A 27,381-nucleotide genomic window follows, 5' to 3' on the forward strand; every position below is an offset into this window, starting at 1 on the left:
ATTAAATTCCTGCTGTCATTTATCATGACCACTGGAACAGAAATCAGAGACTGACATGACGAGCTCCTTTGGCTGCCAGGAACCTGATTCAGAAAGGGACATTCTTAATAAACTCTACTTTCCCTGTCCATTGATTTTCACTAGTTTGTTACTTAAAGATCCTTCAAAAGTGAACTTTGTGATTATCACTTTTCAAGCTTCCCCCCACAACAGCTGATAAATATCCTAGTAATGTATCTGATCACCTTATTCCATACCACTCCCTTGCTGCCCCTTCCCCAACACCAAAACCAGCGTCACCAAACCACCTGCCTACTCCAAGGATCTTTTCTTGCTCTGATATTTGCCACACCAAAGAAATCAATAAAATCAAGAAGTTTTACTGCTAGTCATTGTATTTAGTTGCTACCATTAGAGGGGAAGAATGGCGTCAAATATTTTTATAGTTTGGGTGTGTGTACTGGGAAGTGGCATCTAACTTCTCCGAATATTTATGGACTTTGGAAAAAAGGCAATCTGTTATTGTGTAAATCTTTATGTAGAGAATGTGGGTGGGAGAGATATCAAAAAATAAAATATTTTAGAATATAGACATTCTGTACAATATAGCCTATTGGGTAATAATAACAATTACCAAAGGCCTTTAAAGTTTGCTACATACTTTCCTCCCAATGATCCTATAGAAGACCTATAATATTGAGCTGGGACTCTGGAAATCAAATTCTGAGTCTTTTTTTGCACTTCGTTTCCCTTCACAGTTTAAGGACAAAGTTTTCCATTCCCTTCTGGCTTTCTGAAGTTTATTAATCCCTAAGTAGAGCCCATCATATTCTTCATAGAAGTTTAATACTTGAAAATATGTCATTGTTATAATTTCTTACAAAACCTAAGTATTGGGAACAAATTGGTACTGTGCTTCTAGCCAAACAGAGAAGACTTAGATTTGAGGAGTTAAAACCATGATTGGGGAATCAGGGTCATCACCACTAAATTTTGTTGAGTATTTAGACTTATAGGACCATGTTGTTTCTCTTGATTTTCATGTCATAAAGGAAAAAAGTCCATCCCTGCCTTCTAGTTGTTCCAAGTCGTCTATATAACCTCTGCCTGGTGACTGACCTTACTTCATTGTGTTTTCAAAATAGATTTTTTTTAATATCTTTTGTTCTGACATCATGAACATTTTCCATTGTATACTTTCCTCTACTCCCTCCCAGTGAACCATCCCTTATTATAAATAGTAAAAAAGAAGAAAGAAAAAATCCAGCAAATCTAGTTAACATCTTGAAAAAGGCTGATGTTATATAAAGAGTTCCACAATATTCCCCGCCTTTTCAAAGAAGTTGACATATTTTCTCATATCTCTTCTTTGGGGCCAAAGTTAGTCTTTAAAATTTTGCACCATTCAGTTTTGGTTGTTTTGTTATTGTTTTTATTCTTTCCATTTAAACTGTTGTAGTATTGTATATATTATTTTCCTGTTTCTGCTGAATTCATTTTACATCTATTCATATTCCATGCTTCTCTATATTCATTATATTCATATGACAGAACAATAATATTCCATTACTTTGTGTACCATATTTTGTTTAGCCATTCCCCAATCAGTGGGCATCCACTTCATTTCTAAGTCTTTGATGCCATAGAAAATACTGCTATAAATATTTTGGTAGATATGGGCCTTCTTGTCTCTGATCTCTTTGGAGCGTATGTCTAGTAATGGATTATTCTCTTTTTTGGTATATATTTATTGTTCAGTCCACATCCATTTTTAATTTATTGTGCTATATGATTGTGCTATATGTGCTATATGATATATATGTATGTATATGTGTATATATATATATATATATAATTTATTATGCTAAAGATACTGATCTAACCCTCATTTCTGCCAGACTGCTTTCCAGTTTTTCCAGCAGTTCTTGTCAAAGGGCAATGCTTCTAATTTAGGTAGTTTATGATATGGATATATCAGCAATTAGGTAATTTATATCTTTGGGTTTATCAATTAATGGGCTTTTGAGGTCAGTTATTTGTGATTCTTCCCTGTCTAGTTTGTTCCATTGATCAACTTTTCTATTTTTAAACCAGTACCAAGGATTTTTGATGATTACCACTTTATAATATAGTTTAAGGTCTAGAAGTGCTAATCTTCCCCTTACCCCCTCATTCCTTTCCCACCATTTTTCATTACTTAACTATATATGTATGTGTGTGTGTGTGTGTGTGTGTGTGTGTGTGTGTGTGTGTGTGTGTATAATCCTTTGCTCTTTCAAGTGAATTTTGTCTAGATCTTTAAAGTATCCATTTGATAGTTTGATTAGTATAGCACTAAATCTGTAAATTAACTTTGGTAGTATTATCTTTTTTATTATGCTGGGATGATGAGTCCTGAATATTTCTCCAGCTATTTTAGTTGTTCTTCATTTCTTTAAAGAGTGCTTTGTAATTTATCTATACAAGTATTTCGTGTTCTTTGGTCTTAGGTTGTCTTCTCAGCTCCCTCTGTCCTATTTCACTTAGTGATCTCATCAGCTCCCATGGATTCTATTATTATCTCTATGCTGATGATTCCCAGATCTATTTATCCAGGCCTAACCTCTCTCCTAAACTCCAGAATCAAATCTCCAAATGCCTATTAGGCATCTTGACCTAAATGTCCCATAGACATCTTAAACTCAACATGTCCAAAACTGAACTCATTATCTTTCCCATAAGCCCTCCTCTATTCTTAACTTCCCTGGAACTGTTGAGGGTACCACCATTCTCTCACTCATCCAGTTTCACTACCTTGATTCTCCAGTCTCTCTAACCCCTTTTTCCAATCTGTTGCCAAATCCTATCAATTTTACCTTCATAATATATCTTGTATGCCCCACCTCCTTCTCTCCTCTGACATAGCCTCACCTCATGTTTAGACCATTGCAGTAGCCTGCTCCTTGGTCTCTCCCCACTTCAGTCAGCTGTTACTTCCTAAAGTAAAGATCTGACCATGTCAAGATCAAGTAGAAAATCCTGTGACTGGCATTCAAAGTCCCTAACAACCTGGCTTCTCCTACCTTTTCAGTATTCTTATACCTTATTCCTTTCCCTTTCTTCCCCTCTCCCATGTATTTTGTGATCCTTTATACGGGCTTGTCTGCTATTCCTCACACAAATTGTTCCATCTCCAGACTGAGAATTTTTGCTGGCTGTTCTCCATGCCTGGAGTCCTATCTCTACTTATCTCTGCCTCCTGGCTTCCCTGACTTCTTTCAAGTCCCAGCTAAAATCTTACCTTCAACAAGAACCCTTTCCTGATTCCTCTTAATGCTTGTGTCTTTCCTCTGTTGATTATCTCCAATTTATCCTGTATATATCTTTTTTTTGTAACTAGTAGCCTGCATGTTACCTCCTCCATTAAACTGTGAGCTCCAGGGGTTGTCTTTTGCTTTCTTTGTATCCCCAGCTCTCAGCACAGTGCCTAGCAGGTGCTTAATAAATATATTTTGACTTTGGTAAATTGTCTGCCAGACATTTTATGCGTTTGGAGTAATTTTGGATGGGATTTTCCCTTCCATCACTGCCTTCTGGACTTTATAATTGTCATGTAGAAATGCTGTTGATTTTTGTGGGTTCATTTTGTTGCCTATAACTCTACTGAAGCTATTAATCATTTCAATTAGTTTCTTTGCTGATTCCATAGCATTTTTTTTTTGGTGAGGCAATTGGAGTTAAGTGACTTGCCCAGAGTCACACAGCTAGTGAGTATTATGTGTCTGAGGCCAGATTTTAACTCAAGTCTTCCCAATTCCAGGCCCCAGAGCTCTATCCACTGCAACAATTAGCTGTCGGTGACCCTCTTAGCATCTTACAAGTAAAATATCATGTAATCATCAAAGAGGGATGATCTGTCCCTTCTTTTTTCTATCTTATTATGTCTTCACTTTCTTTCTCTTATCTTATTGTTGGAGCTAGCATTTCTAAAATTATGTCACATGATAGCAGAGAAATGTGTTCTGTTGCTTATTTTCTTTATCCTTCTTTTTACTAGAGTTCTTTGAAGACCTTATATTCAGTTCCCCTTTTAGGTTCCACATTCCCTCTAGAGCTTCATAGGGAAGTAATTGCTCAATTCAATTTAATAAGCATTTGTTAGGCACTTACTATATTCCAGAGATTGTGCTGCTTGCTGGGAATACAAAATTGAAAATGAACCATGCTGCCCCTGTAGTTGGGAAAGAGCACTCTGACCAAACTATATACCAACCCCACTACCTTCTATAGGTTTACAGGAGCTCCATCACTGACCCTAGGAGGTGGCCAAAATGTTCAGAATAAGTAAAAAGATTTTTAATTTCTAATGACACAAAGATTTATGCAGTATTGATGTTTATTTTGCTTGTCTTTTTTCCATGTAGATGTGCACCAGGATATTTTGGGAATCCCCAGAAATTTGGAGGTAGTTGCCAGCCCTGCAACTGCAATAATAATGGCCAGTTGATCAGCTGTGATCCACTGACTGGAGGTAAAACTCATCCCCATATCCATAAATGTGATTTGATGTTTCTTTCTCAGGGTGATGCAAGATTACATTCTGGGTCCCCAAGCAAAAAATTCCAAAAAACTGCAAAGTATATGATCTCCCAGTTGACAAGTAAGCCCCTCCTTCTGAAGGTCCTGGTGACTTCCCTAAGTACTACTTAGACTTAGGGTGAATTATTTCTGGAGTAAGTTAAGCAAGAGATAACCAATAGACTTAGCAGTAGCCATAATAGATTGAAGCCCTTTTTCATCAAAAGAACTTACTCCCATAATGTAAGTTATCTTCTGGTCTCATGCTTCTGTTATTATATATTTAACCTGAGAACTTCTACGTGGTATGTAAATATATCATTGAAACATAGCAGTTGGGTGTTAATTAACTGGGTTACAAGAAAGAATCTTAGAGCCATAAATTTGCTACTGCTGCATAAATGGGTGCTGCTTAAATACTTTCCCAAAGTCTCATAATTTCAGGAGGTTCCTGAAATAATTAGGATTTATGATATCCCTAAGGAAAGCTGTTTTGTCAAATACAAATAGGTTGCCTTGGCAGGTACTTGCATTCACTTATTAAATTACTTATTAGTGAGTGAAATGTAGCATTCCTAAATTATGAGTACTTTACAAACTTAACATTGACATTTAAAAACCAGTTATTACTATTGTTATCTTATTCTTACTTTTTTGATGAAATTTAGGTAGAAACAGTATTGGTAGAAATCACTGTCCTACTATTCTTTTGTATTTCATGTTCTGAAGTCTACTTATTGAATGAAAACAATGAGATTTAAGTGCCTAATCTCGAAGTTGATAGAAAGTATCTTCAGGACAGCTCCAGTAGTGTGTAGATTATGAGTGTTTATCTTCGTCATCATCATCATCATCATCATCATCATCATTGTGCCATCGTAGCATTATGGATAGACAACTGGCCTTGAAGCTAGTAAGACCTGGGTTCAAGTCCTGCCTTTGACCTATTCTGGCTGTATGACCTTGGGCAAGTCACTGAACCTTTAGGTTCTCTAGACAACTCTCTGAGACCATATGTTACAAAGAAGATGACAACCTGTATTGGTAGAGGAAGTGTTCTGCCAGGAGCTCCCTTTGCCAAGATCTAGGAACTATTGCTGTTGTTTTCTTGAATTTTGAATCAGAGGTCCTGTCTTCAAGTCCTGGCTCAGACCCTTAGTAGTTCCATGACCTCTGGACAAGTCATTTCACTCTCTGGACCTCAGTTTCCTAATACGTAAAATAGTACTACATGGCTTTGAATGTTTCTTCCAACTCTAAATCTATGATCTTACTACTTTCATTGTTACCCTATTATATTTATTTTATTATTTTCACTGTTGAATTGTTACATTTGATTTAAGCATTCACCTAAAGATTATAGATTGTCAAGTAGAGCCATCATGGGGACTTTGTATTCTGGGCCACTAGTCAACTCTTTCTGCCTCCTTTGCACTTTTCAGTGCTCTGCTGGTCAGTATTTAACAACCAACTCTTCAAAAAACTTTACCCACCAAACACTTTTAAGTTTAACGTGTATCATTAATATTTTCTCCATCACTTTCTTAACTCCTGACAATCAACAAACAATAAATCAAGCCCTGATTCATAGTGTTTGCTGATTTCTGAGGTGTAGATGTTCACACTGAGAGAGAATTCGAGCTGGTCCTCATGAGCCGGTTCCAACTAGCTCCAGCATACTCCTGCTAATCATACCCTTCAGCCCTTGCCCAAGTGCGCAGCTCCTCTTGCTTTATTCGTCTCCCTCCCTATTCGAACACACTTTCAGGAAAAGAGCTCATAAACTTATTTTTGTTCATGTGCACATAACTGATGAGACTTGGGATAGTACACCTCTCAGGGATATTTTGTATCATGGTGGGACAAAGCTACTGTTTACCTTAAACATTAATTGTATAACTTTAGGAATCATTGAGGGGGAAGGAAAATTATTTTGAGGGAACTAGCCGAAGAATGGCATTCTGTGATCTCTAAGAATCTCAGTCAGCTACTGTTCCTACTTATTGAGTAGAAATTCTATGGTTTTCAGTCACAAAAATAGACCACTATGAGAAATGACATGATAGCAGCCGTGGGAGTTTATAAATTGATGTGGAAAAGAACCACCACCATTAGGACTTTTTCTGGAATGGACATTTTTATAATGAAAACTCAAGCTTGAAAAATAAGTACACAGCCAGACACCCTTTGTTGGTAGACCACTTTGTTGTTCCAGGCATTATGGGAAGTCATAAAGAAATACATCATGTTTGCTGCCATCTAGGAGTTTACGGTCTGAGAGATGTCAGAAACATACATACGTAGGCAAAGATTCACAATAGAAACTGCTTTCTCTAAAGTGATTAATAATCTCCGCATATTCTCCAGGATCAAATACAAAATCTTCTGGCATTCAAAACCCTTTATAACTTTGTCCTCTCCTACCTTTCCAGTCTTCTTTTACCTCACACCCTGACATATACTCTTCTATCCAGTGACCCAGGCCTCTTTGCTGTTCCTTGAATAAGACATTCCATTTCTGGGCTCTAAGTATTTTGTCTGGCTGTTCTGCATGCCTAGAATGTATTCCCTCCTCATCTCTGCCTCCCGGTTTCCCTGGTGTCCTTCAAGTCCCAGCTAAAATCCATCTTCTACAGGAAGCCCTTCCCAACCCCTCTTAATTCCAGTGCTTTCCCTCTGTTGAGTATTTGTCATTTATCTTGTACACAGCTTATTTATACGCATTTGTTTACTTGTCTCTCCTATGTGAGCTCCTTCAGGGCAGACACTGCCTTCTAGCTCTTTTCATATCCCTAGAGATTAGCATAGTGTCTGGTGTCTTATAGTAAGCACTTAATAATTATTAATTGACTGACTAGAAACCTATAAACATACAGCTATTCAAAGATGCACAGAAATGTACAAAGAACTAAGTATTTGAAATGCTGGGAAAGAGGAAGAGGAGGGTCAGTATAGAAGTGCTTAAACAGCCAGATGAAGGTTGTCTAGAAAAGTTTCAAAGAGTAGGTAATCTCAAAGAGAATTCTTAGAGAGTCTGATGGAATTTTTTTTGCGCAAAAAAGAGTAAAGAGGTGTTCTAGGCAGCATAGAAAGATGGTTTAAGAGGAGGGGCATAACTGAAAGAGTACTTGGGGCCATTCAAGGGAAGCAGTGGTAGACTTGATGAGCTATACTCCTTAATGACTTATAAGTTCAGACCCTTTGATTCCTACTGAGATTGGAGGCAGAGAACCTGAGTTCACATTCCAGCTTTCCCTACTTTCTTCCTATATAAACTTGGGCAACTCACTTAATCTATTTGGAACTCAGTTTCCATATCTATAAACCAAGAGGGTGGAGCTATGTGGCTTTCAAAATCCCTTGCCTGTCTAAATCCTACAAAAATGGCAAACGGGATAGAATAGAGATGGGATTCAGTGAGGAGTGTCCACTCCTAGCTAGAGTGAGCAGTCCCTGATGTGGCACAAGCTAAAGAATAAGAAAATGTGAACATTTGGTAAGAGGACACAGATGGAGGTAGAGAGTCTCAAAATGGTGGATCAGGAGTCTTAATTTGAGGTGAAATTGGAGAGAGAAAGATTCCAGGAGAAAACAGTTACGTAATCAGAATGACATTTGAGGAGCTAGACTGACCCAATGATCCTTGCTGGGTTGTGTGAGAGAAGCTAGAGGCAAGGGAGGCTGAGATGGAGGTCGTAAGAGAAGTAAATGAGAGCAGCATGTGATCTATGGTTTTGGTAAAGGAGAGAAAGGGACAGACTCGTAAAGAATGACAATAAAGATAATTTTCCAAGTTTACCTTTTTCAGAAACAAAACCAAAACATAAAAATTAAATTGTAGACTGTAAAACTATAAAATAATGTCATCTCTGTTTGTTCTGACTTCTGAATTCCTAAAAATTTTGATTTCAGATTGTATCAATCAGGAACCCAAAGATGGAGGCCCTGAAGAATGTGATGGTGAGAAAAGAAATACTGTGCCTTATGTTGGGCCAGTCACTTAACCTCTCTAGGCATTATTTTTCTCAACTATAAAATGGGAAGGTTAGTCTTAGTGCTTCTTAAACTGTGGGTCGTGAAAAATTTGGCAACAGTAAAAGGTTTCTGAACACACAACAACAAAAAATTAATTCAAAATCAAACGTGTAATGAATCCAAGGTGTTTCTGGCAGCGCTTTGTGCTGCATGTGCCCTCAGGCCACGCAATGTCAAGGAACCCTGCTTAAAGGCAAAGAAGAGTGGGAGTGAAAAAAGTTTAAGAAGCCCTGGATTAGACAACTTCTGAAGTACCAGCTGTAAATCTGTGATTCTCTTGTTCTATGGTCCTACATGTTCCAGTTTTTGGTGTATTCATGTATTAGCTTTGCTATAGGTGTGTTGCTAGGAGAATACTAACAGGAGCCCCCTCCATTCAAAATGATCAAAAGGTGGGAGAGCCACCTTTCCTGTTAGAAATGCCTACTCCGTTATCTTCCTGGGCTAGGAACCCATGTTCCTCACAAAGAAATCCAGGCATGTGGCTTTGCCTCTAACACAGAAAATATGAAATGGGCTGAACACCTGTGCATGTCCTTTCCATTCCTGTGATTCTTAGCACCCCGACCTCACCCAGAATCATTGTTTTCCTTTGCTCATGATCTTTGTATAGACTGTGATAGCTGTGTGACGACTCTCCTGAAGGACCTGGGAACAATGAGTGATGAGCTTCGACTGATCAAATCTCAGCTCCAGAGTACCACTGCAAGTGCTGCCACTCTGGAGCAAATGAAGCACTTGGAAACCCAAACCAAAGACTTGAGGGTAAGAACTTTTAAATAATGGGAGAGAGCTTTGAAAGAAACTGGCTTTAGTTTAGGTAAGGCATATCCCTCTCACTCCAGGGTTCCAAGTGCAGTTTTATTTTTAGAAAGTACTAATAGAAACACAGCTCACTATTTTGAATTTTAACTGCTAATCTTTCATTCATTCATTCAGTCAGTCAATGTCAGTCAGTCAGCCAACATTTATCAAGCATCTACTGTATGCAGAACCTTGAGAGTGACACAAAGTTAGTCTGATGTTTAAAGAACTTTAATTACCAGAGGGAGCTGTCTTTTATGCAAATATTCCTAAAGTTTAAAGTAATTTCAATACCTTACAAGAGAAAACAAGGCTCTAAATTAACAAGTCTTCATTAAAGGTATCTTCTTCATCAAGCATTCTGAAGTTCAAATGTACGACTGTTTTTCTTACGTGGTCATCAGAAAGTCATCTAATACGTCTGGACCTAACATCAGTGGGCCATCCACAAAAATGATAACAATTGTTCTATTAGGAAGATTGTAGAACACAGGAACTTCTTTTTGCAAGATTGATATTTTGTATGTTTTGCATGATTGCATATATATAACCTATATCAAATTGCTTACCATCTCAGGAAGGACTACAGGGGAGGGAGGAGGGAGAGAAGTTGGAACCTAAAATTTTAAAAAATGAATGTTAAAAATTATTTTTATATTAATTGGGCAAAAGTACATATGCTTATCTATCTTAAAAAAAGATTGATATTTTGAAACTCCCAGGAAACCTGCCACTTTGGGTACATATATAATGATGTAAAGTACCTAGAAGTCACAACACTAGACATTCTAAGGGGAACATAAAATACTTTGGGTGTATCATGCATTAAAAAAAGAAGAGTTAGGACTGGGAAGGAACTTGGGAATAGTTGCTAATTCAATTTGTTTCACTGTGGGGAATCTGTATAACTTTAATTCCTAAAGAGCCATGGTTCTCCACAAAACTTGACACCTCTGAAATGTAATTATATATCCAAGACAAGATAGATGTCTTTAGAGGGAGGTTCTCTCGGAGAAGGGCCCATTTCTGACATTCCCAGGATCATTTAGGACTATAGGTGTTTCGCCTTGATTTTTCATGGGAAGGTGGTCAAAGGGAGGCCTTACAGAAACAAATCAAGGCATCTTCCTGGTATGTGAGTGGCCCTGGATTCTTGATGTCTGTGCCAGTAGACTATGAGCTCTGGCAAAGCTGTGCCAGCTGGAAAAACTTTGAGTTCAGGCCTGATAGTGAGGAGCATATTCCTGCCATTCGAGGACCAGACTGGATCAATTTAGAGAGGTTCGTCATCATTAGAGATTTGGTCATCAGGTGTGGATTGTAGTCAGGAAGTCCTGAGGTCAAATCCTGTCTCAGGTTCTTCCCAGCCATGTGATCCTGGGCAAGACAATTAATTTGTGCCTGCCTCACCATCTGTAAAATGGGAATAATAATAGCTCCTACCATATAGGGTTGTTGTGGGGATCAAATGTGATAACCTAGATAAAGCCCTTTATAAAACCTTCAAGTGGTATTCATTATATGTTAGTTATTATAGCTAATATTAGGACTTGTTTTTGTCCACAGTAGCATGTAAGAGCTATCTACTGAGGTGTGGAATGTGTTTTGTATCCACATCTTTGGAGGGATTACCCCACACCGTATCATATCACTTGACTTATCACAATATTATTTATAAATCTTTTTTTTCTCCATTTACCTGAAAAGAGAAAAGAAAGGAATAGGTAGTATGGTGTAGCTTTTTCATTTGGGAAGAAAGTAAACATATTGACTTTGGGAAGGTTATATTAGCTCTTTTTAACAAGAAATGTTATCCTTTTTAGTATTTTTTTTGACAGCTTGAATAGTGACAAATCAAATACCCTCCTATACTCTGTGAAATGACCTTCTACTACATGGACTGGCACCTTAGAGGTATAAACCAGCGTGGTGTTGTGGAGAGAGCTAGGGAGTGGAAGTCAGGAGACCCAAATTCTTGACTGGTCTGTATTAGTAACTGTGTCATTGGTCAAATCACTTAACTTCTCAGATCACTCATTTTCCTAATCTGTAAAATAAAAGGGTTTGGCTATATCAGGGCTGTGCTGGAGCCAGCTCAAACCAACTCACCAGCTTGTTAAATTTGTAGTACAAATAGTTATATCCCAGAAATCAATAACTGCTGTAAGTCAGGTCTTGATTTATTGTTTTATTGATTGCCTGGACTTTATAAAGTGATGGAGAAAAGGCTGATAATGCAGACTAAACTTTAAAATGTGTCATGCACACACTTCTCCCCTCAAAGAGCTAGTTATTAATCATTTACTAGGACACCACTGGACTAGATTGTCTTTAAGGCCCCTTCTAGCTCTGACATTTTATAATTCAAATAGTATCAGCAATAAGGGAATCATTAGCTCCTCTCTTAATAGCATGTTTAAGTTGAAAGAATTTCAGCAATTTAGATGGGACCTAGAAATTCCCACTTGAGTGGGGAATCATCTCCTTCTCATCCAGGTTAGCCATCTCTTTGAACAACTCAAGCCTCAATAGATCTTTACCTCTCCTTTTTCCCCCCCACCTACCTTATTTTAGAACCAGATCCAAGTTGATATTGAGAACATGGCTTCAATATCTAAATACTTTACAAGAATCACATACATTCTCCTGCTCAGTGGGTGGAAAAGGCAAGGGAGGGAGAGAATTTGGAACTCAAATGTTTTTTAAAGTTGAAAATAAATAAATAATAATATTTTTAAAAAGAATCCTACCCTTCTCCTCAGTGAGTAGGGGAGGGGATATAGGGAGAGAATTTGGAGCTCAAAAAATTTTTAAAATTAATAATAAACAATTTTTTAAAAAAAAAGAAGAATCATAGTAATTCTGTAAAATAATTGCTGGTGGTCTTAAGTGAATTTACAGCAACAATAGGTTCTGACTTCTGGTCTTACAGGGAGGTTTAACTTTGCTTTATTCTCAGAATCATTTGCTCAACTACCAGTCTGCCATTTCAAGTCGTGGATCAAAAGTAGACGCCCTGGAAAAAGACCTGAACAGTCTGAATCAGGACTTTGAGACCCTGCAAGAAAAGGTAACATATACAGGCAATTTGTAGAGTAATTACTTGGTTTTAAATTTGGAGTGCTTCACAATCCAGCCCCTTCCTAATTTTCCAGTCTTCTCTTGAGTTACTCCCTTTCACCCACACAAAGTGCAGCCAAACAAGCTTATATCCTGCTCCATGAAAGGAAGAGGGCTCAATTCCCACCTCAGTGCCTTTGCATTGGCTATCTCCAGTGCCTCAAATGCTCTCCCTCTTTACTACCACCTCCTTAGAATTCCTGGTTCCCTTCCTGACTGAGTTCTAATGCCACTTTCTTTTTTTTTTAATTTGTAATGGAAATAAATGCTATTTTTTTGGGGGGGGGGGGTGAGGTAATTGAGGTTAAGTGACTTGCCCAGAGTCACACAGCTAGTTAGTGTTATGTGTCTGAGGTTGGATTTGAACTCAGGGGCTCCTGACTCCAGGGCCAATGCTCTACCCACTGCGGCACCTAGCTGCCACTTTCTTCAAGAGGCTCTTCTTAGTCAAACTTCCAGCTGCTAGTGCCTTCCTCCCTGAAACTACCCTGCATTTACTCTGTGTAAATCTTATATTTATCTCTTTATGTACTTATTGTCTCCTTTATTAGAATTTAAACTCCTTTAATCAGTGCTTAATAAATGCTTTTTGACTGATTGATTAAATAGCTTAGAGCGTTTACCACCAACCAACTTAATTGCCCCTAATAGTTTGAATTTCTATACAGGTGCAAATAAATTCAAGGAAAGCCCAGACATTATATAACAGTGTTGCTCAGACGAACCAAAATGCAAAACAGCTGGACACCAAGATACAAAATGTCATCAGAGATGTTCACGGTAACGGTGCCTTCTTACTTTCCTCAGATGTTTTGTTTTATATGACTATTTTGAGTTTTGACATAGTTTTATGTTTAGGTCCAACATTTTGGATACCCCTCAATGCTAGTGCCTTCCCTATGTTTATCTCCAATTTGTCCTTTCTATAGTGTGTTTGCATGTAGTTGTCTGCATGTTGTCTTCCCCATTAGATTGGGCAGGGACTGTCTTTTGCCTTTCATTATATCCTCAGTACTTAACATAGTGCCTGGCACTTACTAGGTAGTAATTCATTGACTAATTGACTAACAATTCTACCAATTTAAACATAAAAATCTCTCCCCAAAATAAAGAAATTCAAACTTCCCCTTTCTGAATTCCCAACTTGCCAAGTTTAATGAAATATATAATCTTTCAGTTCTCCTGAAACAGATCTCTGGGACAGATGGTGATGGAAACACCTTGCCCTCGGGTGACTTTTCCAGGAAGCTGGCCGAAGCTAACCGTATGATGAAGGAGATGAGAAATCGCGACTTCAGTCAGCAACTGAGAAAGGCAGAAGCTGAAAAAAGAGAGGCACAACTCCGTAAGTTTTTCCTGCATTATGTATCCCTTGCCATTTGGTTTTGACAATAAAAGCCAGGAGTTGTGTTTAGTCCTAGTTTATGAGTAGAATGCCTGGATTTTTCACTAACATGTTACTCCTGTATATTCAGATTAATTCATTGTTGATGAAGAGGAGCATTCTAAAAGTAGAGTAAGAATAGTTTCAAACCAATCTATCAACATTTACTGTCTGCTATGCTTGAGGCATTGTGCTAAGTGCTGGGGTTGAGAAAAGAGGCAAAAGATACTTCTTGCCCTCAAGGACCTTACAGTCTAATGGGGGAGACAACATGCAAACAAAATATATACAAACAAGCTAAATGAAGGATATATAGGAAATAATAAACAGAAGGAAGGCCCTAGAATTAAGAGGGGTTAGGGAAGGCTTCCAGTAAAAGAGGGGATTTTAGTTGGTACTTAAAGGAAGCCAAGGAGGTCAGTAGTCAGAGCAAAGGAGGAAGGGTGTTCCAGGTATGAAGGACAGCCAGAGAAAATGCCTGGAGCTGAGAGATGGAGTGTCTTGTTCCTGTAACAGCCAGGAGGTCATTGTCACTAGATCAAAGAGTATGGCTTGGGGAGTAGAGCGTAAGAAACCTGGAGAGGTAAGAAGTGGCTGGGTTATAAAGAGCTTTGAATGCCAATCAAAGCATTTTGTATTTGATGCTGGAAGCAATAGGAAGTCATTTTCCCTGTATTGAAACTATGATAAAAGGCCTCAAACATAACTAAAAAAAAATAAAAAGAATAAAAAGATTTTTAAAGCACTTACTGACAGTCTAGTTCTCCCACATCAAAAGTTAGCAATTGACACCTTTTCTCTTTTAGCCACATTTTTCACTCCTTCCTTCTTCTAACCTATCCAGGCAGCTGGGTAGCATTATGAATAGAGTCATGCACTGAGAGTCAGAAAGACCTGAGTTCATAATCTGCTTTTGTCACTTACTAACTGTTTCAACCTTGGGGAGGGGTGTCTTCTATCTTCTCTCAGCTTTGGTTTTCTCATCTGTAAAATGGAGATAATAATATCACTTACCTTATAGGATTGTTATGAGGATCAAATCAGATGATCAATGTAAAGTGCTTTGAAACCCTTAAAGCGATATGCAAATTCTTGCTTTATTATTATCATTATTGTTATTATTATTAACCTATTCCATTTTCCTCTTCTGCCCTCTTGTCAAGTCATCCCTCCTCATCATTCAGGTGGTTAGTCATTTTTCCTACAATGCTGATTCTAATATTCTTATAATTAATAAAAAAAGGCATATTATAATGAATAATTAGAATTGAGTAATTCTAATTTTTAGTGCATCTTGATTCAATATTATGGCAAACATTTACCCAATCAGTCCCCTTCATGCCACAGTATTTATTGTCCCAGAGAATCATGTTTGTTATCAGTATATTTAGAAGTAGAATAGTGTAATAATAGTAGCTCTTTTTTTCTAAGTTCAGATTTTATAATGGTAGATATACTCCTAGCATTACAGTTCAAATTTTATTTTAGTTTTGGCTTTTAATTTCAAGGAATATATTACATTTTAGCAATAGGTTTGATTTTTGCATTTGTTAGTTATATTCTTGTATGCATAAAAAGTAATACATAAATTGTGGCAGCTAGGTGGTACAGTGGATACAATGCAAGGCTTAGAGTCAGGAAGACTCATCTATCTAAATTCAAATCTGGCCTCAGAAACTTACTAGTTATGTGACCCTGGGCTTAACCTTTTTTGCCTCAGTTTCCTCATCTGCCAAATGAACTGGAGAAGGAAATGGCAAACCACTCCAGTATCTTTGCCAAGAAAACTTTAAATGGGATTGCAAAGAGTCATACATGACTGAAACAAATGAACAACACAAAAACAAAAATATGTAAATAAAAGTCGGATATGTCATGAAAGCTGCTTAACTGTCCTTTTAGATTTTGTTTTTCAGATGTTAGATGTTGTGTTTTCCAGTCTCTAAAATGGAAATGGAAAATGGAAAACATGGGCTGTTAGATACTATCAGCTTGCCTTCCCTCTATGACACATATCATCTTTTCAAAATGTCATCCTACAGTGCTGAATCGTGTTCAGAGTAGCCTGAAAAACCACCAGGCAGAGAACCAGGAACTTGTGAAAAATATACGAGATTCTCTAAATGAATATGAAGCCAAAATCAATGACCTCCGCAAAGCTCTGCAAGAAGCAACCCTCCAAACAAAGCTAGCCAATGGTCTCAACCAAGCTAATGGTCGAGCCCTGGAAGACATTAAGGTAATTTCACAGTTGAATATTACCTTTTTTCTTCTATTTATTGAAAGGATAGAGGAAGCCAAGATCTCTGCTATTCTCAACCTGGAACAACAAAGTAAGATGTCTGTGTGAATATGTATTTGCCTGCATTATGTCCCTAGCCTCCAATCATATACAAGCAAAAATGAGACACTGAGTATATTTTTGGTAAAAAAAAATGATAATAAAAATAAGCAAGATTATAGTTCCTACTTTTTAGCCTCAAGAAGAAATTTTAATCCATGAATCATGCACAACTGAAAGCAAGGAAAATAATTTCACACCCACTCCCACCTGATAGAGTACAAGGAGTCCTGTAGTGAATAATGCATTATACTGGGTGAGGAATTCATCCAGTGTACTTACTTCAAAGACCTTATTCCATTTGAAGAGAATTAACTTTGTGAATCATCATATCATTATCATCATCATAAGAAATGATCTCCCCACCTCTATGTCTCGCTATCATCCAAACAACTGCCACAGTAATCTTAATACACAGTTCCTACCATATCACCTCCTTTAAAAAACAGACAAACAAACAACCTGTCAGTAGGTTCCCCCTTGCCTAGAGAATAAAACAAACCCTCCTTAGCCTGGCATTTAAGGCTTTCTGCAATCAGGCTTCAACCAACCTTTCCAGCCTTACATGACCTTTCTCCATGACCTTCTAGTGAATCTCAAAGGGTAGCTGTTGCCCGATCTCATCCTGCGCATTCCTGCATTTGTACATCTGCACGGGCCCATCTCCACTTTCCAAGGCTTCTCTAGATGAAGAAAGCCTTCCCAGACTCCTTTGCTTTTTCTTATAGAAGCCATTGTTGGTGCCACAAGAAGCATAGTCCGGTTTAGCTAGGTTTGTGTCCTTTGGCCCCCTCACTACTCTGCTCACCCTCTTCTGGAGATACTGCAGGAGGTCAATGTCCTTAAAACGTGATACCTGAAACTGAAGATAATGCTCTAGATGTGGTATAACAAGGGCAAAGGACAGAGGGACTAGCACTTTTCTCATTCTAGGCTGTTGTTATTTTTTTTTTGGCATCCGTGTCACTCTGTTTATTCATGTGTTGAGCTTAAAGTCTACTAAAATCCCCAAATATTTTCCATAGAAACTCTTACCTTTCTTTGTATCCCCTTACTTAGCACAGTGCCTAGCACACATCGGTGCTTATAATGATTGACTGACTGAAAGCCTCATGTAGAGGATAGTGCCTGAGCTGAGTTTGGAAAGAAACAGGGATTCTAAGAGATGGAGCTGAGAAGAGAGTGAGCACATTCCAGAAATGAGGGACAGCCGGTGGAAAGTACAGAGACAGGAGGTGATGTGTCATGCATTAGACGGTTTGCTTGGCTGCGTCACAGAGCAGGAAGGAGAATAATGTAAACAAGGCAGATAAGAGTTGAGTAAGGTTGCCTTCTGGACCTCACCCTTTACTAACCTCCCATCCATCCTGAGCACCTCTTCCATTTCTGCTTTGTTCTTCCTCTTGCTACCAGGGTTGTTTATAAAGCCCCTTTTGAGAGATAAAGAACAAAAAGAGAAAGGACCTGTATGTACAAAAATATTTATAATAGCCATTTTCTGGGGGCAAAGAATTAGAAATTGAGGGGTTGCCCATCAATTGAGGAATGGCTGAACAAGTTGTGGTATGTAATTGTGATGGAATACTATTGTGCTATGGGAAATGATGAGCAGGCGGACTTCAGAAAAACCTGGAAAGAGCTGACGCAAAGTGAAATGTACTGTGTACAAAGTAACAGCAATAATGTAAGATGGTCAGCTATGAATGATTTAGCTATTCTCAGCAATACAATGATGTGAGACAACTCTAAAGGACTTATAATGAAAAATCCCCAGAAAAAGAACTGATGGTATCTGAATACAGATTGAAGCATATCTTTTTTGCTTTCTTTATTTTTCTTGAGTTTTTTTTATGTTTTCTTTCACAACATGACTATTATGGAAAAAGATAAATAAAATTCTTTTTTGGAAAAGTTAAAAAAATAAAGCCCCTTTTACTTTATAAGATTCATACTGTTTTTATATTCATTCCAACTTACCTGCTCTTGCTTCTCTCTTCTCGAATATCCATTAAAAATCCAAATTGATTCATGAGATCCCTTTGAATCCATATCAGTCTCTTTAGACAACTCTTTATTTTTTCTCATCATAATTATATTTATGTCCTCATAATTTCTCCTTCTTGAGAATTTTCCATCCCACTTAGGCTAACTTTCCCTATAGAACATTAGCCCTCTGAACCCTCTCTGAATGTGCTCTTTCTAAATGTTTTGAGATCTTCCCTAACAAAATCTAGCATATATAATAAACTACACTTAACTTTCTCTCATCCTCTGTCATCAATTCTAAGAATGATTACTTCCTCTCAAAGTTTCCAAAATTTCTAATTCAGCAATTATCTCCTCTTTGTTGGTCAGAATCTAGTCCAGAATAGGACATTTTGTTGAAAAATGGAATTATCATTGAGGGAATTCAAGCTATTTAGCTTTTTTGAGAGAAGGAACTCTAGCAGATGATTAAATGGTTCAAGTCTTCCGTTGCTACTATATCTTGCCTGATGTATGATCAGTTTCCCAAATTCCTTGTGTAATTCCTCCTTAAATTTAAGAATTCTGTAGACTCTCCCATGACAACATGGTCTCTATTTCTTTCTCCACTGGTCCCCATCCAAATGAATTTCTTCTCCAGTCCTGATTACTTGATTTTTTTTTCATGTGAGTATATAAATGTGAAAGGATATTCCCAAGGACCCGTACAGGCATTTCAGAGTAGTATATAATTTTCCAGATCTTTGTTTAAGTCAACACATTGGAGAAAACTATTTAAGAAATTAAAAGATGGTTGAAACTATAAATTCATTTACTGAACTCATTAAATATTTCCTGTTGTCTTCTCATTGTTGCTTCTTGTACGGCTAATACACCTAGCCACTAAAGTTTACATCTCTTCACTCTCCTCAGAGACGAATTAATGAAATGAGCTCCCTACAAAGTGAATTCACTAAGTATCTCACCACTGCTGAATCATCTTTGTCACAGACCAACAGTGTTCTCCAATTGATGAAGAAAAGCCAAGAGGTGGAGTAAATATTGATGATTTTTGAAAGTGAAAGCATTTTAATTATATCATGAAAAAAATGTGCTAGAGTTGATTTATTTTTTTCAAGTGTTTAGAGAAAACTTTATCACAGATAAATAGACCTATTCTGTTCCTTTGATTTGCCATTCTATCTCCAGCTTCTGTGCCTTTGAATAGGCTGGTCTGATTGCCTGGAAAGTATGCCCTTCTCACCTCTACTTCTTTCAGACTCAGCCCAGGTTCTCCCTCCTCAGTGAAGCCTTTTGTGAACCCTGTAGTTGTTAATACTTTCTCCCTTCCTTAAATAATATTCTATTTATTTAGTTGTGTAAATGTAAACTCTTTCAGGCAGGGTCTTTTGGGTATTTCATTGTGTTTTTGTATCCACGGGACTTTTCACCCAGGACCTGATTAATAGATGTATGTTTAAAATGACACTGAAAAAAAAAAAAAGAATTATTTTATTGGTAGGAGTTCGGGGTTGGTACAGTGATTCCTGTACCAATGGTTAATAGAAATTTGCCTTGGTGACAGCCTTGTACATTTAAACAACCTCCTAAAGGTGGCACTTCCTCTCTGCCCACCCTTTAAAGGAAATGTTATTAAACCTGTAGCCATTTAGTTCCTAGAGAGCTAGGTCATTTGTGACATTGTACCAGGTCAGTAAGAGGGAATGCTTTTCACACCTGGAAATATATTGGAAAACAGGTATATGTTTATTGCCTCTAAGTATGAGTGATCTATATTGTCTTTGTTTACTTGGAAAAACAGGGATATGAGAAATTAGCTTCCAGTTTAAACGAAGTAAGGCAAGAACTGAGTGACAAAGTGAAGGATCTTTCCCGATCGTCTAGCAAAGAATCTCTAGTGGTGGAGGCAGAGAATCATGCCCAGTCTTTACAGAAGTTAGCAAAGCAATTGGAAGAGTAAGTACAAAACATTCTTGTTTCTGTAAAACAACATGCTGCCTGAGGGCAGAGATGTATCGTGTTATAAGTGAGAGCTTCAAGTCCTTTGGTTACTAGGGGTTGAGGGGTGGAGGTGATATTATTAGCGATCCTAGCAATACCAAACACGACAGCTATCAGCTTTTATTACTACTTAATAGCATGGCTGAACTCTCAATTCCTCACTACCCCCTTAGCAAAAGAATTTAAAAAGACAGCTTAGAGTATATTTTGCGAAAAGAAGCATCCACAACCCTAAGCATCAATTATTCCCTCCACTCTCTGACAGTGCTCTAAATGTCAGATGAGGGTATTGATTTCAGTCAGTGTCTGGGTTCTTGGTGGCCCCTCAAGAGGACCCTGGTTATTTGGCTTTTTTTTCTTTGTGCTTCCTTCCCGTGGGTGTCTGCATCTCTCTCCTCGTGACCTTTCAGAATCAAGAGGAACACCAGTGGTGATGAGTTGGTGCGCTGCGCTGTGGACGCTGCCACGGCCTATGAAAACATCATCAATGCGGTGAAAGCAGCTGAGGATGCCGCCAACAAGGCAATGAGCGCGTCGGACTCTGCCCTCCAGGTGGGACTGCCTTGAGCTAGGGAAATCTCCAGGTCCCCCTCTGATGGTGAGAGGCCGTTCTTTAGGGAATCTGAGCGCTAGAAAGCCAGCTTACGCTTCCAAAGAGTCAAGGCCGTTCTTGACCAGATGAGGAGCCACGTTCCATCTCCCTTTCTGCTGGGTGTTTACATTGCGTTAAGGCTGACCGATGTTTTCTTTGCAGACTGTGGTGAAGGGAGACCTGCCTGGAAAAGCCAAGATATTGAGCTCCAACAGTGATAAGCTACTGAGGGAAGCAAAGACCACACAAAATAGATTGCATCAAGGTACCCAAATACTCAACAAAGGAGGGGAAATAAAGGGACTGTGAAGTAAGGTGGGAGTTGGGGGGAGAGATAGAAGGAGAAGATGCTGTTTGTTAAACCAAGGAGTCAATGAAACTAAGAGATCTTTCTTGATTCTTAGGAATTTGTCATTGTTACCCACTTCCTTGTCACTATCCAACCCTTCCCCACCACCAACTATATATGAACAATTTGTTTTTGTTGCTATTGTTTTTCTATAACCAGAAGCCCATTGTAAGTAAATGTCTGGTATAGACTGGACTAATCTACATTGGATTGGCCGAGATAATTCTACTTGTGGCAATACCAGTGGAGAGAAAAGTAGCATGTCAGGATATTGACTTCAGTTCAATTCAATAAACATTTAGTAAGCACCTACTACCTACCAGTCACTGTGCTAAGTGCTGTGGGTACAAAAAGAGGCAAAAGACAATCTCTGCCCTCAAAGTGCCTACAATCTAGTGGGGGAGACAGCATGCAAACAAATATATACAAAGCAAACTATATATAGAGTAAATTGGAGATGATTAACAGAAGGAAGGCACTAGAATTAAGAGGGATTGGGAAAGGCTTCTTATAGAATGTGGGATTTTAGTTGGGACTTAAAGGAAGCCAGGGAGGTCAATAGTTAGGCAGTTACTGCTCTAGGTGCTAAGGATAGAAATGAAAAAGTGAAAAGGAACTTACATTTCATCTGATAAGCTGATAACTAACTCATAGCTAAGATCATTGGTCCTCCCTCTTAAGGAAAGACTGTGTGGTAGAAAGAGCTCTGGGTTCATAGTCCAGAGACCTGAGCCACTTACTAACTGTGTGATTTTGGGCAAGTCATTTAATTTTTCTGAGCCTTCATTCCTACTTCCCTCTTCTCCTTCCAAACTTCTCTCTTTCTATTCAGTTGCCAAGTCTTGCCCTTTCTACCTTCACGACATCTTCTGCATCTGGTCCCTTGTCTCCACTGATGCAGCTATTACCATAATTCATGCCCTCATCACCTCTTACCTAGATAATTGCAATAGCCAGTTAATTGGTCTCCCTGACTCAGATCTCTCCCCACTCCAGTCTATCTTTATGCACTGTTGCCAAAGTGATTTTCCTTAAACATAGAGCTGACCATGTGACTCATCTACTCAATGCACTCCAGTGCCCTCCTTTTGCCTCTTGGGCTGAGTCTAAACCTGTATAGATTTTTAAAGCCCACCACAGAGTAAAAGCCTCTTTCCAGCCTCGCGGGACATTACTGCATGCTGCACTCCAGCCAGACTGGACTTCTGTCTGATCCTCACACATAATGTGCCATCTCTATGGCTTTGCATTCTCCATCCAGCTGTGTCCAGGATTCCTTCCCTTCTTTCCTCCCCTTAATATAGAATCCCTCTCTTCCTTTAAGATGCATCTTAGGAACCAGTTTCTGCATGAAGCCTTTCCTGATCCCTCTGACTGCTAGCGCCCTCCCTCCCAAAGTACCCAAAATAACATTTAACTTCTCTGTGAATATTTGTTTTGTTCTCTTTATATTTATGCTGTATATATGTATAGGGGGGCAGCTTGGTGGCGCAGTGGATAGAGCGGCAGGCCTAAAGTCAGGAAGACTCATCTTTCTGAGTTCAAATCTGGCCTCAGACACTTCCTAGCTATGTGACCCTGGGCAAATCGCTTAACCCTGTTTGCTGCCTCAGTTTCCTCATCTGTAAAATGAACTGGAGAAAGGAATGACAAACCATTCCTGCATCTTTTCCAAGAAAACCCCAAATGGGGTCAAGAATAGTCAGGATACAACTGAACAATAACAACAACAAAATATTTCTATAGGTCTGTGTTGTTTCCTGCATTAGAATGGAAGCCAATTTAGGACAGGTACAGGGACTACTTCATTCTTTATCCTTGTATCCCCAGCCTTTACACAATTCTTGGCATATAACAGTTGCCTACTTGTCGATTGCTTGTTCAATTACTTGTTGATTGAGTGATTCTTTTCATCATCTGCCAAATGGGCTTATAGTATAGTTGCACTACCTACCTCACAGATAATAGCTCATATTCTCACAAATTGTTGTGAGAAACATGTAAAGGGTTATGTCAATGTAAACTATTAGTATTAATAATGACAATAATTCTGTTATCATTATTACCCACTGAGTTGTTGGAGGAGCAAATGAGATAATGTGTATAAAAGATTTTTTCACCATGTACACGATGAAACAAACCACGTATACCCCTTATAAATAAGCTATTTTAAGAGTCACAGAATTGCTTTAAAATTTTTTGAATCTGTAGAAACTTAAACTATTCTCTGTACCCAAAAGCACCATCCTGTAGGGCACAGAATTTTTTTAAGCATCTATTTTACCTATGGAAACTTGATCTGCATGTTACTCATGATTTTTGTTTTTAAAAGTAAAATCCCTCCAGAAGAAATAAAGATGCTGGGAAAAAAAGAAGGCCCCTGCTCTCCCATCTCTCCTGGAATCTGAGGGTGCCTGGGAGCGGAGTGTGAAAACCACAGCCCTTAGATTTTTTTTCTCTAAACTCACATAGCTGTGCTGCAGTTATTCTGAATTCCCAGTTCCTCTCCCTACTTTTCAAGCTCTTTCAGAAGGTATCAAGTTTTTTTCTGCCTTGTGATTTTCAAGAATTGTATTTCAAGATTAGTTGTTTCTGACATCTCCTCTCTTTTCTTTACACGCCTTGAGTCCCAAAAGCAGGGGTCAGGTCTTAATTTAATGTTTTGGAAATAGAGATTAGTACAACTTTTAAAATGCAATTAAAACCAGTGACATCATTTAAAAAAAAACTTGTGACAGTAATGATAACTTGCAGCCTTCTCCTATGTTTTCCCTATTACCAGGTGACAGTGTTATGACCAGGTGCTCTTGGCAATTGCTTCCCCTGCCTAGATTGCTCTGAATGTCTTTGTATTTGGGGTGGGAGTGGGGGGGTTGGAAGCAGAGGGAGAGGAGAAGGGAGGGGCATAAGGAGAAACAAAAAGAAAACCACCCACATCAATGGAAACTTCAATATTTTAATAATATCAGAAGTTCCCCGAGAGTAGGGACTCTTTCATTCTTTGTCTTTATAACTTTGGTGCCTAACATCATGTTTAGCATACAGTAGGCCTTTAATAAATACTTGTTGGTCGATAATATTTTGGTTTAATATTTGTTTGAGTAAGATCACCTTTTTTTGTCCTCTGGCATCCTTTCTCCAGCAGCCAGTCAGTCAATAAACATTTATTAAACTCCTATCATATGCCAGGTATTGTGCTAAGCATTGGAGATTTAAAGAAAAAAAGAAAAGAAAAGATGCAAAAGACAGTCCCTGATCTTCAGAAGCTCACAGTCCAATGGGGGAAATAACATGCAAAGAACTATGTACAGGCAGGCCACATATAGAAATAATAGGAAATAATTAACGAGAAGGTACTGGAATTAAGAGGGATTGTGAAATACTTCCTGTAGATGGTGGGATTTTTAGCTGGGTCTTAAAAGAAGCCAGGAGGTGATGAGGAGGAAGGGAGAGCATGTGGGACGGTGACTACCTTAGGCAGATGAGAAAATGATGTTCTACATATTGCTTTTTTGCATGTCCCTTTTCTGTGTGTTTATGTCTATCGCATCTGTGGCTGTAGTCATCGGTCTTTGGAGCTACATGTGTATATATACTTCAGCCAGGACTTTCCAAAATCATAATAGCTATAATTTATGTAACACGTTAAGGTTTGCAGAGTGCTTTACAAATATTATCTCATTTGATCCTCATAACCACCCTGGGAGGTAGGTGCTATTGTTATCCTCATTTTATGTTAAGGAGACTAAGACACAGAGAGAGGTTAAGTGATTTACCCAAGGTCACACAGCTAATAAGTATCTGAGACCAGATTTAAACCCAGTTCTTCCTAACTCCAGGTCCAGTGCTTGTTTGCTGTCTCTCTGTCTCTTTCTTTTTCTGTCTCTTTCCTCTCTCTCCTTATCCCCCCCCCCATGTATATGTACACACACATTTTCATATATGTATATGTGTGTATGTGCATTTTCATAATATATGTGCATATATACATTTAAAATGTATATGTGTCAACACATGGATTTTCATATATGTATATCTGTATTTTCATATATGTGTGTATACACATGCACATGTACATATATGAATGATACTACATAAATGCTGGCTAAGACGATTGCTGAGACTCAGGGCCAGCCTGTGCTGCATTAACTAGCAGGCATCAGACACCATCTGAACATGAGAATTTAAATGCCACAAAGCCAGTCTCCCATACGTTTTCTTTTCTTGGTTTTAGACATCAGTCCAGCTCTGGACAGCCTGCGGGACACGTTGGATGTTGTCACAACAAAGAAGGGCTTGATACAGACGGACCTCACCACTGTCCAAGATGATCTCCGTAACATAAATCGAGGTCACTAGCTCGGTGTCTCTTTTTCCCTCACTCATTTTGGTGAACGCTTCAAATGCTCACCCTGCCCTTTCTTTTCCTGCCTTAGATGACATTGACAGCATGACCAACAATGCAAAGAGTTTGATCAGAAGTGCAAATGACATCACCAACAGTGTGCTGGATGGTCTGAACCCCATTCAGACGGATGTGGAAAGAATTAAGGATACCTATGGAAGTGCACGGAGTGAAGACTTTAATGAGGCTCTGAGTGATGCAAACAATTCAGGTACCAGCCATTCTCCTCTGGGTAGAATGGATCACCCCCATCTCCTGGTGTTCTCATGTACCTTGGTGTCATTTGAAGTTTTCTGAGAAGCCTGATCACAAAAAAAAAAAAAAAACGAATTATCAGAGTGACAGAATCTGCAAGCACCTATATTCAGGACCAATTTCATGAATTAAACTCCTCCTTCAAAGGGAGGGTTACATGTTGGTATGGTTAAACAATGCAATGGTTCTCAAAGTATAGTCCATAAGATACCTGGACTCCCCAAGGTCCTTTCAGAGGTTCCATGAGGTCAAAACTGTTTTCATAAGGATATTAAGATATTTTCATATTGATGGTAACATCAATAATATAACCCATATAAACAAGGGTTCTATGGGCACTTCAGTAATTTTAAGAGTGTAAAGGGGTTCTGAGACCAAAAAATTTGAGAACTACGGAAATAAGGAAACCTAATCCTGAACTGGAGCCAGAATGAGCATTTTCCTTTGTCTAATACACTCTGCCTGATTTCCCCCTTTTTAAAGTAAGGAAGTATTCTTTGCTCTTCTGATTAGTGTTTGCATTTCTCATCTCCTGAATCACAGAAGTGATGAATTAATTATGAATAAGACAATAGAATCAAAATACAAAGACAAAAAGTTTGCTTTTATTCTACTGTGATCAAAAAGTTTAACATGTAGGTTTAACACGAAAGTGAAAAATCCATGAGGTATATAGAATGTGCATGGCCTGGCGAGCTACATTAAAGCTGATTTACCCTGTCTGACCATTTTTTTCCCCAAGTAACCAACACTAGCAATAACGGCTTCTATATTTACCCTTCTAATAGCTCCCAGAGTAAAGATGGTAAAACCTTTTTTCTCTCTTCTCTAATTACATCAACAGTGAAGAAATTAACCAGCAAGATACCAGATCTCTTAAGCAAGATTCAGAGTATCAACCAACAGCTCTTGCCACTGGGCAACATCTCTGACAATGTGGACCGAATAAGAGAGCTCATTCAGCAGGCCAGAGATGCTGCAAATAAGGTACTCCTTCCACTGCGACGATGGTTGGCAGAAGTTAATGTTCTCTTTTTATTGGAAAGATCATTCAAATCCACATTTGTCTGAAATGGAAAAGTGTCCCTGGGAGGTAGTTTTGAAATGAATGCTGAAACAATACCCCCTCTTACTGACCTTCTTTTGCTCCATGCCTGGCATACAGTAGGCACTTAATAGTTGATTGTTGTTTGTTGGATTCCCTGATGTTCCCATGACCCCTCCTCATAAAAATGTGCTATGGCATAAATTAATACAATTAATTTTGTTTTGAGAATTTTACAACCCGTTCTAAGACAGGTGGAGAATCAGGACCGAAAAACCAGGGATGGACATCATAGATATGAAAACAACACATTTAATCATGACAGCACCCCACAGTCCAATAGTAATTCCTCTTGAGCTTCCCTGAACCACAAGTACCATTCTTAGAGGAAAATAAAAAGTATACCCAGTATAGGAACCTTAGAGGAAATCAAAAAAATTGGAGATGACGGAGTTTGTGAACAACTTTCCAGGCTTTCCATAGTCGGATGCCCTGTTCTGTACCCCT

General features: G+C 38.4%; 1 protein-coding gene across 2 annotated transcripts in view; it reads left to right on the forward strand.

Moving 5' to 3' along the window:
* LOC114053893 (laminin subunit alpha-3-like) overlaps nt 1–27,381 on the forward strand; it is a 325,673-nt gene that overhangs the window by 265,077 nt on the left and 33,215 nt on the right. For both annotated transcript variants that reach the window (XM_027877010.1, XM_027877011.1), the window contains 14 exons: nt 4,404–4,510; nt 8,470–8,517; nt 9,206–9,357; nt 12,356–12,466; nt 13,185–13,296; nt 13,694–13,861; nt 15,943–16,139; nt 19,140–19,256; nt 20,029–20,183; nt 20,639–20,780; nt 20,983–21,085; nt 25,404–25,520; nt 25,606–25,785; nt 26,674–26,816. In XM_027877010.1, the coding sequence (XP_027732811.1) occupies nt 4,404–4,510; nt 8,470–8,517; nt 9,206–9,357; nt 12,356–12,466; nt 13,185–13,296; nt 13,694–13,861; nt 15,943–16,139; nt 19,140–19,256; nt 20,029–20,183; nt 20,639–20,780; nt 20,983–21,085; nt 25,404–25,520; nt 25,606–25,785; nt 26,674–26,816 (1,852 nt within the window). The remainder of the gene's footprint in view (nt 1–4,403; nt 4,511–8,469; nt 8,518–9,205; nt 9,358–12,355; nt 12,467–13,184; nt 13,297–13,693; nt 13,862–15,942; nt 16,140–19,139; nt 19,257–20,028; nt 20,184–20,638; nt 20,781–20,982; nt 21,086–25,403; nt 25,521–25,605; nt 25,786–26,673; nt 26,817–27,381) is intronic.

This window comes from Vombatus ursinus, unplaced genomic scaffold (genome assembly GCF_900497805.2).
Source record: "Vombatus ursinus unplaced genomic scaffold, bare-nosed wombat genome assembly UNPS02014812.1, whole genome shotgun sequence".
In the NCBI taxonomy this organism is placed as follows: Eukaryota; Metazoa; Chordata; class Mammalia; order Diprotodontia; family Vombatidae; genus Vombatus; species Vombatus ursinus.